Source organism: Augochlora pura, chromosome 6 (assembly GCF_028453695.1).
Source record: "Augochlora pura isolate Apur16 chromosome 6, APUR_v2.2.1, whole genome shotgun sequence".
Classification (NCBI taxonomy): Eukaryota; Metazoa; Arthropoda; class Insecta; order Hymenoptera; family Halictidae; genus Augochlora; species Augochlora pura.
In genome coordinates this window covers 6,120,953-6,132,482 of record NC_135777.1, presented here as the reverse complement: position 1 = coordinate 6,132,482, position 11,530 = coordinate 6,120,953, and the positions used below count along the sequence as shown (strand labels likewise).

At 32.9% G+C, this 11,530-nt stretch overlaps 1 protein-coding gene across 5 annotated transcripts; it reads left to right on the top strand.

Moving 5' to 3' along the window:
• Positions 1–186: 186 nt before the first annotated feature.
• On the top strand, positions 187–11,426 carry Dic1 (Dicarboxylate carrier 1). Of its 5 annotated transcripts, XM_078183822.1 has the most exons (9): positions 4,675–5,300; positions 5,687–5,749; positions 5,822–5,934; positions 6,073–6,228; positions 6,293–6,459; positions 6,531–6,738; positions 7,013–7,093; positions 7,155–7,211; positions 9,460–11,426. In XM_078183822.1, the coding sequence occupies exons 3-9, from the start codon at positions 5,839–5,841 to the stop codon at positions 9,571–9,573; spliced, it is 879 nt and encodes a 292-aa protein (XP_078039948.1). In that variant the 5' UTR covers positions 4,675–5,300; positions 5,687–5,749; positions 5,822–5,838; the 3' UTR covers positions 9,574–11,426. The 5 variants fall into 5 exon arrangements, 4 of the variants coding, with proteins under 4 accessions (XP_078039949.1, XP_078039948.1, XP_078039947.1 ...); XM_078183823.1 differs by lacking the exon at positions 5,687–5,749 and having other exon boundaries at positions 4,674–5,300; positions 5,788–5,934; XM_078183821.1 differs by lacking the exon at positions 5,687–5,749 and having other exon boundaries at positions 5,828–5,934.
• Positions 11,427–11,530: the final 104 nt, after the last annotated feature.

The window sequence follows — 11,530 nt, the reverse complement described above, 5'->3', positions numbered from 1 at the left end:
ATAGTACACATACACAACTGTATTTCAAGTTCTGTTACGCGTACGTTTTATTGACATTCTCTTTGTAATCGGCATTCTACTTTCTTTAAGTTACAGATGAAACGAACGAACAGATGAAATACGGTAAGAAAAATGGGAGCGGTTATACCGGGCATTTATTGATCGTCCGATGCCGCACGACGCACGTACGAGTTCGTTCATATACGCGGAGTCGTTGAAATCAGTTTGAGTTTTCGTCCGATCTGTTGCGACCTAAGCTCCCGAGGTGCGGGTATAATTTTGTAAGTTTCGCTATTAATCGAAGCAATCGTTCTTCAATGATCAAGCATACATTGATACGTTAATGCAACGTCGCGTTCTTCTTTCGCATATTTAAATGTTACATTGCCCATTGCTTCAGAATTCATTCGAAGATATATATATAATACTTTCGCAAGTTATTCCGTTCAAATAATAATCGGTAAAATTCGTGTCCATTTTACACGACGCACGTACATATATTACAGAAGTAGATACACTCCGTAACCATTCGTTTCGGACGATCAAGTCCGATCATACGCGAACGACTAATAATGTTCGCATGCCGCATACGGTAAACAGTACGTATACAGTACAATAAAGTATGCAGTATTCGATATACTAGTATCGTCGCGTTTCGCGACAAGCTAGTCGTCTGTAATGTGAACGTACAGTCGATCACAAAATTATTTTCATAGTTAATAGTATTATTTCGATATATTGGACTGTCTTCCGTTACGAAATAATAATATTGATACATGATAATATTGATTTACATTCGACGCTTTGCAGTTTTTCTTCGCATCTTCTTAAATAAGGAAAGAGGTGCGAATTGGAAATTTTCTTCCCTTCAACCACTCTTCGTACTTTTCTTCTTCTCTTGGTTTTCTTCCATTTTCATTTCTTCTTCCGTGGAATTGTTTGGAAACCACTTTCTCGATAGCATCTCCTCGTCGCGTTCAGATTGTTTCCGAACATGCGAAGTAAATATCAATGAACAATGACAAGTTTCGCTTAGGAACGAAGTCAATTCAACTGTAAATTAAAGTAAATCAACGACGGTTTTATTTCGAAGTTCTGTTTGCTTGCAGTAACGTCCAAACATTTTTGCAATCGATTGTATACAGATAAACGATGCGAACTCGATCTCAAACATTATAACTACAGCTAAGAAAACGAGAGCGATTCTACTGGATGCGTACGTATACCGTATAGGCGTATTATAGGTCGTCCGATGCGAGAGGTGCGAGGTTCTGACGTGCGAGGTCGTACGAGTTCGTCCGTATACGCAGCAGCACGCAGGTCGTTGAAATCATCTCGTGTTTTCGTCCGATCTGATGCGAGTCGCAATAGAGGCCACCGGCGTGATCCAGGATCATTCGTACGAACTTAAACTTCATTGAGATGGACAATGAAAAACTGATACTCACGGTTTTCTCCCATAATAATTTGTGGGACACCAGTAGTAAAAATTACCATAACAGGGATATATCTCGCCAAACATGGAAGAAAATTAGTAAAGAAATGGGCTTGAACGGTAAGTACCTGTTTACGTTATCTATCAATCTAATCATCTGTTCTTCAATATAGTCGATGGGCGCGATGTTTCTATCTTTCAGAATTTGAAAAACTTCGACATTGACATTCATTACATGTGGTACTTTTGAAAAAAATGTCATAGGTTTCAATGAGGAACAGATATAAATAAATTCTTTGAATTTGAAATGTTTTTGGAATTAAAGAGATTGAAAAATGAAAATATTTTTATAATTTTGTTAAGTAATAAAAAAAAATGTCCCCAAACATTATATTCGATACTATTCAATAAAATGATGTTTACTTAATACTGGACGATTATAGAAATAAACATTTTAATCAAATTTGATTCCACATTTATTTTATACATTCATAATTTTGAATGTATAAAATATGTTCTGAAATTTTTATAAGTTCTAAAGTAGTAATAATTTTATTTGTAAAACTATCACAGAAACGATTATTTTGTTGAACGAAATGTACAAATTCGAATATAATTTGTTAGAAAATGGAAGATACCTTGTTTATCCTGAGCTCTCTTCTTGATTAAGAAATGCCAACAATTTCTAATAGATGTCGTTTGCAACGTAACGGTCAGAATCGACGCTACAATTTCTTTTATTGTTTTTCGCGTGTAAAATTTATTCCTGAAGTGGGTCCCACATGCTACGGGACACCCTGTATACGTATATGTACATGGTTTTTACTTTTATCTGTTATACGCGCGTTAAAACACATTCGGTCTTCATTTTTTTTTGACAATGTTGCAATAAAGCAAAAAAACTGAGAAAAATTGAGTACACGAGCAGTGATAGTACCTTATCAGGGAATTAATATAAAAATAGCTAATATATTAGTTTTTGAGAAATCTTCAATTTTCCGATTATTTTTTGGTTTTTCATTTTTGATAATCACAGCTTGCAACTGAAAAATCTGAAAAAATTCTATAACATGCGGCTTGATGTCCAAAATAAGCCACATATTTGTCAAAATTTTAGAAAGTCGCTAAAGACGGAAAAATGCCGGAAACTGCCCTTTCTAATTACGGAAGAAATCTGATGATTCGATCGAATGATGTCTATTTTCAATATTTTAGTTGAAGCGGTTAAAACTCGATGGAGAGGTTTACGCGACACGTTTCGAAGAGAATTAAAAAAGATTCCAAAAAGACGTTCGAGCGACGAAGGAGGAACGCCAGCGAGATCATCCTGGCCGCATTTCTCTAGCATGTTGTTTTTGAAAGATCAATTTACGTCTCGGAAATTTAGCGATAATATTCTTGAAGTAGAATTGAACGAGAATCCTTGGCAAGCGGCGCACACCGAGGAAAGCGAGGACAGATCGGAAAATCTATTAGCAAACGACGCGTCCGAATACGAGATTAAAGAATGTGAAATCGAGGTGTCGCAATCGAGAAAACGTCGGGCACACAATTCGGAGATGTCTCTGAAAAGACGGCAAAAATCCGAGAAATTCAATAGCTTCGACAAACTGCTGGATACCGAACAGAAACAATTCATAGAGTTAAAATCTGCGTATCATTCGAATCCGCAAAACCACATCGACGACGCCGACTATCACTTTTTACTGAGTTTGTTGCCATATCTGAGGAAAGTTCACGAAGATAGGAAGTTGATAGTACGGACGAGATTGCAGCAGGTCTTTTGCGACGAAGAGGACTACCAACGGCGATCCTTAAAGTTCTGTGAGAACCCAGCGTCGGGCACGTCATCGAATGATTTAACTCTGCAGTTCTGAGATCACGACGACCCCAACGAAGAGATGCGAGAAACACGAGAAATCTTTAATTTCATATTTTCAATCGTGTATCGATAAATCAAAATAATATTCTATTACAAATACTGCTTTTACCGTTTACTTCGCGCAAAAAATATGAATACATATGTTCCACTTCGAATTCGTGAAGTGTAGTTGATGTAAATGATTTCCAAAAATATTGAAAAATTAACGTTACGGTCAAAATGGAGAGGAAGAGGAAGAAACATTTGAAAAGATATGGGAAGTCATAGCGGGTTGCCCAGAAAAGAGACAGCTGTCGAGAGATTGTCGTCGACCTCTGCCTCTGTTACCATGTGTGCACATGGTACGTGTGACCCAACAGTCAGCTGACAGCAGCGAAATTAGCGCGCGTCGGAAGTGGAACTTCCAATTTTAAAACATTACTAATCTCGGAAATGAGACTTGAACTAGCGGTATGAATGTTTTCAGATTGTTCCACGTATTTTTGGAATACTCCATTGTTACTTAAATGTTGCAATGCCTCTGCAGACATATGCGAAATACATACATACATCTGTTACAGATTGCGTTAGTGACCTTACAAGAAAGACGATACATATTTGTCCTAGAATACGTAGGTGCGTGCGATTGGATCGTACGACGTCGTTCATAGGCATAAGGAGAGGCGCCTTCGTTAGTCAGCTGATGTGGCATCAGTTTTAGACGGTTTCTTTAGTAGCAGTAAATAAAAGATAAGTAAACTCCAACTATTATTTAACACGTCTACTCTATACCGAGAATTTATGAAATTTTGTATTTCCCACGGAAAGAAGATTTAACTGTTCATTTGCTACGGCAAGTTCTTCAAATTATTTCATTAGGCTAACTGCGAGAAGAATTTGGTTTTTAGTATATTAATTACAACGTCATTAAATTGTACGGGTGATATGTTAAACGCGTTTAAATACATAAAAAAAAGAGTGTATGAATAGAAAATTAGGTTATGACTGTGTGTACAGAATTATACGCATTCATGTACATGCGTATGTACATATGTAAACGGCAAGAAGGGAGTTGTATGCAAAGTGGCTTATGTAAAATGCTATTCGTGTAAAATAAATGAATAATCTGATATATATGTAGATTTTATTATTTACGTGACAAATCCTTATGGAATTTCAATCAAGTAGAATTTTTTAAATGTACGAAAATTTCTAGTTAACGTTTCTTTATTGTAATCACGTAAATTTTTGATATTTCATAAAAAGAACTGAGAATTTTCCAAACGATTCGTGTAAACGTAGATACCAACAATTATAAACTACAAACATATAGCAATATTAAATACTTCATTTGAAACATTTAACAATTTCATTGAACACTGCATTGTAAATACAACTGCATTTTAAAAGATTAGAAAGTATACGTTACGAGTAACCGATATCAATGTAATCATCAACGACAAGATTGTATCAACGTTACTTTAATGATAATATTCGCAAATATATACATATGCATTATGTATTGTTCGGATCTTATATAAATTGTTAAATACCGTGAAAATGCCCGGAATAGAAGATTCGACGTCAGACGCGCACATTTTACGAGATTCAATACATACAAGTCCGACACACTCGTTTTGAGCGCGTTCATCGATAACGTTGTTATTACACCAAAATTATTAATACCCCAAAAACCGACGTCCAGAGTTATCATCTTAAACCCCTTGAAGTGACCCGAAATTATGACGTTGCGAACTTGTAAATAATTCTCGAATAAATGCAATCATTTGCAAATTCAAGTGTGTCAATAGTGATTTTAGCCTTGCGACAAAAAGAGGTGATATTACACGTGGCTATCAGCTGATGCGTGCGCCTTCGTGGTTTCCAGACTCGGTTAAATAATGTGGGGCGCTTCGTCAGATAGAAATGAAACATTTTCAAATGTATTAACTCCGCGACAATGATTTAAATGTGTCGCGTATTGTATCGTATCCGTGCAATATCGTAAGTTATATACCTTTCAATATATTCGTTCTGAATTAGTATAGAAAATTTTTCATTACTTTCTATTTTTTTTTTATCATTTCCTGTAAAATTTGATGTATCATGTTTGACTAGTAACACAATTATGTTCTTCATTTAAACATTAATTAAATCGATCTCTCAAAAGAATCTTTGTCATATGATTTCTGTGTAATTTAAACATTTCATTTAATCAACAATTTATTAATGTCAGTGAAGAGTTCTTACATAATGTTACTCATACACTTATGCATCATACATGTATATTTTATATATATGTACATATAACGTTATAATGAAAGCAAATTCACTGTTATATTAAAATTGAACGCATTCATTATTTTTTAATAAACATTAATGAGTTACAGTGTATGAATTTCTATTGATTTGAAATTAATAGTTATTCATAATTAGTGTATTTAAGAAAGCAGGTAAGTTGAATATATGTACATGTTATACTTGTATGTAGTTACTGGACACATTTTTCTCATTTTATTGCAAAGATACAGAACATGAAACAATGGCAGACAAAACAAAAAAACTATCACGTTGGTACTTTGGTGGGCTTTCATCTGCAGGTGCTGCTTGTGTTACACATCCCTTGGATTTATTGAAGGTATTTTGCTGTTAAATTTATCTTGATCAATATTATGCAGAAATTAATATTTAATTCGATTCCAATAATATTTGTAACAGATTTTAAAAATATATGTATAACAGTTCTAGATATGTTATAAAAATATTTTCATTGTAGGTGCATTTACAAACACAACAGGAAGGCAAAATATCTGTAATACAATTAACTGGCAATATAATAAGGAAACAAGGAATTTTGGCTTTGTACAATGGCCTTAGTGCTTCTCTGCTTCGACAACTTACATATTCTACCGCCAGATTTGGAGCATACGAAGTAAATTTCTATTTTCTCTTCTAATAATTTAAGAAAATTTATTTCATTGATCTCTTGTATATAGGTAGGTAAACAAACGTTCGAAACTCCTGAGAAGCCTATGCTATTTCGTGAAAAGTTACTACTAGCTGGTTTTTCTGGTATGATTGGTGGTGTTCTTGGAACACCAGGAGATTTGGTTAATGTACGCATGCAGAATGATATAAAATTATCACCGGAATTAAGAAGAAAGTAAGAACATACAAAATACATACTATAGATTATACTTCTTATTTACTGGTTAATATTTAATATTATTTCAGTTATAAGCATGCTTTAGATGGAGTGGTGCGCATAATTCGAGAAGAAGGTTTATTTAAATTATTTAGTGGTTGTTCCACTGCAACAGCAAGAGCTGCATTGATGACTATTGGACAACTGAGCTTCTATGATCAAGTAAAAATTATAATGTTGCAGAGCGGTCATTTTGTAGATAATCCTCTTACTCATGTGTTAGCGAGTGTATGCGCAGTAAGTATTTGTAAATAATAAGTAATTTTCAGTTAATTATTGATACAAAACAAACTACCGAAAAGATGAGACAGAAAACATTTTCAAATATCTATTGCATCAATATAATATTGTATTTAATTTCTATAACCTATATGTGTTATATTTTTCTATACTATTATAACATGTTACTATTATAAGAAAATGTAGTGACTACTCAGTTGCATGTGACTACTCAGGCATCGTGTTTATTTCAAATTATTATGTACTAACCAAATATTTGTTCAAATGTAAGGGTGCTATAGCAACAACTCTTACACAGCCATTAGATGTATTGAAAACTCGTGCAATGAATGCCAAACCAGGAGAATTTAAGGTAATATTTAACATATGTACAGAAATTAAGAAATGCTAAATTGCCTAAAACTCTTTTACAGAACCTTGTGGAATTATTTGTATACACTGCGAAGCTTGGACCAACAGCATTCTTCAAAGTAAGTTCACTTATTATTTTTATTCATGTTCTACTAAATTGTAGTACTCATTTATCAGTATACATTTGGAAACTCCGATTCCGAATATTATATAGAATTGTTCTAACAGTTTATGTAGATATACTTAGTGCATTAACCTGTAGAAGCTATAAATAGGAATGTCTACAATGGAAGCTACATTAAAATAGACTCTTCATACTATTGCACACTCGAATTTATCGACAGTGTTTATTTAGTCAAAGAAAAATTATGAAAGCATAAAAGAGAATAATACATTTATATTTAGTATAATGTTTTTAAAGATTCTTTATGACTTTTTTAGTTTATTTTGATACATTTCCGAGACATTTGTATTCAAATGTATACTAGACAATATGAAAAGATCATAGTTTAGACGAATATATATTTTTGCCAAACTTTGTCAAATGTAAAATCAGTTAATAAAAAAGTCCAAGAGTCAACAAGTAGTTTTTAATGTTGTATGAATGGTCTAAATAATTTATAAAATGTACCTAGTTTATTATGATGTATGATTATCCGTATGATTTTAAAACAAAATTCGTTTGAATATTTCTTTATGATTTCAAGAAAACCATATAATTTCGTATTGGAAACGACAGTACAATGTCACGGTGTTGTCTCATGCTTTTTGGCTAGATATGTTAAATAAAATAATCTCGAATATTCAAAATTAATTGTTTCGACCTTATCTTTAATTCAGTTCATTACACGAGCACGTACTCACGTGAGTAACTATTTGAATATGCGATCCAGAGATCCATTGCGTATTCTATTAGATTCTTTTATTTCGAACAGTTAGCTACATAAAACGACGATCGTCGTCTAAGTGCATGAAATTTTCGCATCAGACCCATCTTTAAGAGATTACTTTTAATTTCTCGTTGAAACGTAGTTTCCTTAGTTTTATTTTAGAAAATATTTCTCTCCTGTGCACAGTGCTACTTTTTCGTACACTTTTTCATTTTCTTTCTATCTGTTCCTATTTTATTCTTCACGTTTGTCCCTTTTCCTTTCTTCTTCTTCTCTCTCTCTCTCTCTCACTCACTCACTCACTCACTCTTCATGTCCTGTACGCATTCTTTCATTAGCTTCTTGTTGGAGTGTTCCGTTTTCTCTTCATACTTTATAGTAGTCTATAAAATTTTTACTCATATTTCCTTACTCTTTATTTCCCTTCACAAATGACATCGCACCTTTATTTCAAAAGTGACGCAAATCACAAACACGTGTTTTTGTTAGTTATTATCAAAACTTGTGCTGCAGAAACATGCATGAACCCAATCATCATAAGTGTATATTCTTAGCTTTACGTCTTCGTAATTGAAATTTTTACACAATTTATATTTTCAGTAGATAATAACGTCAATTTAGATAATTTTTCAGACATTATAGTAGTACATAGTTTAGTATTTACTACTTTTAATTTAGTGAAACTACGGTTTGCTTCAAGATTGCTACTAGTTGCTCTTTACGATTGATAAACTGTAAACAAGACAGTCTCTAAATGAGATGAAGTTTGTCAGAAGTTTGTAGTTTCGTTATTGGACTCTCGTCTTTCCGACTTTACTGCTAGACGTGATAAGAACCGGAAACTGTCCACATGTTTTAGGTTTTAAGGCTTATTGAATGCAACGTGGTGCGTCGGGCCGTTACGCAATTCTCAAGTTTCACTCGCCACTCGTTCATAAACATTCCTGCGTGTCAACTAATAATCGGAAGAATCCATATATTATTGCAATCATGGACCACCAGCCACCGTCTGACAACAGTTCGTTTTTAATTGTTAGTCTTATCGTCTCATATCCCCCCCACTTTCAAGGTTTTTCAGTTCCAAGTAACCAAGCTTTATCGATAATCCCGATCATCCATCCTATAAAGTCTGAACAATGCCAATAAACAATTTACTAATAACCTTGCAGGAACAGGACAGTACAATACATGTACATAGTTGAAATTACAGCAATTAACCATTCTTAGAATTAATTTTCGAATTAGTCTAAAGTGATATTTTATTATGATATAAGAATCTAACGAAGGTACAACAATGTTCAACAGCGTTAAAAGTTTATGATATAGAAAATAGGAAAAATAAACATTTTTATAACATTTATTTAAAACGACTAGAATTTGAAAAATGCGAACTGTGATCTTTTCATTTGAAATCGTGCGTCTAAGAACTGGTCTGAATTCGTATTGTTCAAAATATGATTAATATTTCTTATTCTAGGGCTATGTACCTGCATTTATCAGATTAGCTCCGCACACTATTCTCACTTTTGTGTTTTTGGAACAACTGAGGTCTAATTTTGGATTTTATCCTGTTGAAAAATCAACAACATAAACTTGAATTATTGTCTGAGAAGCACAAAATATTTTTGTACGTCAAAAGTGTCATGGAAGTATTGAAATGCTCTCGAAAACAATGAAAAAAACCAGGTGCCACAGAGTTCGAATTATTGTGTCGTCTTATAATCACGTAGTTAAGGCGCTATAATTTTATTATTAAATAAAATGCAAGATTTAATTAATAACACGAGCGAAGCATTTGTAGAACTAGTCATTTTCTGAAATAATGATAATAACCGTTTGCAAAAATCTTTCATTATGAACGCAGGCTGTCAGCATTATAATACTTCTGTGCACTTCGGAAAGAATACTCCATTTATCTCGATTTAAAATCTGATTAAGGATTACCTTTCTTTTTGGTAAAAAAGATTCACAGTCCAATATGTCGGACGTTATGCCATTAGACAATGCAATACAGATTGTTACGATCGCTCAAAATCTATAAATGTCGTGTTAGCGAAACAATAAATATGTGTCACTATTTTGGAAAACTTATATAGTAGCGCGTATATAAAAATAAAGTTTGAGCGTTAAATCTGATAGACATTTGATATACATATCGGAAATGGTAATCGAGCTTAGAAATATTTCTATGAATTTCATTCGAGTAAATTGTATTTTCTGTTCTACTTTTTATCGTAGATGATTCGCGCTGTTAAACAAATCTCTGCTTATTATTTAATCTTTCAATAATGTTTCGTTCGAATAAATGGAGTAATGTTATATTTACGCTATCATATTACTTTTAATCGCTTAATTTTGCCTAAGGTATCGTATAGGTGAGAATTGTGAAAAATGTTTAGATCTTTTTCAAGATGACCATACAGTCGTAAATAATTATTTATGGCATTTGAAAATTTGTACCTGAAACGATGTGTGTATCGTTGATCAGAATATCGATTCGTTCTTGTCAAACAGAAACCTCTTCATTTCTGAAACACAATTCGTTCAATTATTTACATGTAGGTATGATACATATGTACTTGTAACAGAAGATCATTCCAATCAATGCTATACTTTGATTTTCGTACCGCGTGAACATACATTTCTGTAATATTTTCTAAAACATTCTAAACACAAATGTGATTCAAGGAATTGCGACTGATTACGATCTAGTTTCAAAATCAGTTGAAACAAAAATTCTAAATTTGATTGTATTGAGAAATTAAGGAATTGTAAAACTGTAAAGGTCTGCAGGGTTTAAGGAACTGTATCATTTTACGCTGCAATATGTTCGTTACGCCGTAACGAAATTAAGTATATAAAATGAGTTGATGGAAAGCTGAATACTTTGAGATAAATTGTAAATATTTCGTTATATTCAGTGTTCAATAGTCTTTACGTTAAATGATTCGATATATACAACATATACCAAGAAAATTGAGGCATAAAATGATAGAGCGGACAGTAGTTTTTACTGTTTTGGTGGGTGCTTTTCAGCAGGCCTAGGCTTTTCTTTCAAAGATGCACAAATATTCGCTCTAAAGCTTATCGCACAGACAAGAAACTTCGTTCTGTTACTTTCATAATTGTATGTGGTTGGAATAACAATCTGTAGATGCTATCTTTTATCAGTTAAGTCGACAATAGTTGCCGTACAAATTAATACATTCCATGCGTGCGTTACTATACTATACTTAAGTACGAATGTACCAAAACAGTAGAAAAATTTCTACTCGCATACGTAATTGAGCGATATTTGAAGAAATATTTTTACAGTTTACGAAACTTTTGATGCGAACATTACGGAGATGGTATTTATTGCGAATTTTATTTATCACAAATTATTTTCAAACAAATATATTTATGTAATTTATGGAAATAAAATGAGTGCTATTGCAAAAGAAATTTCTCGATTTTTCTTATTAAAAATGAAAAAGGTACATACATACCTGGCGATAATAATAATATTACGTTGGTCATATTATAAACAATTAGAATTACAACTTGTA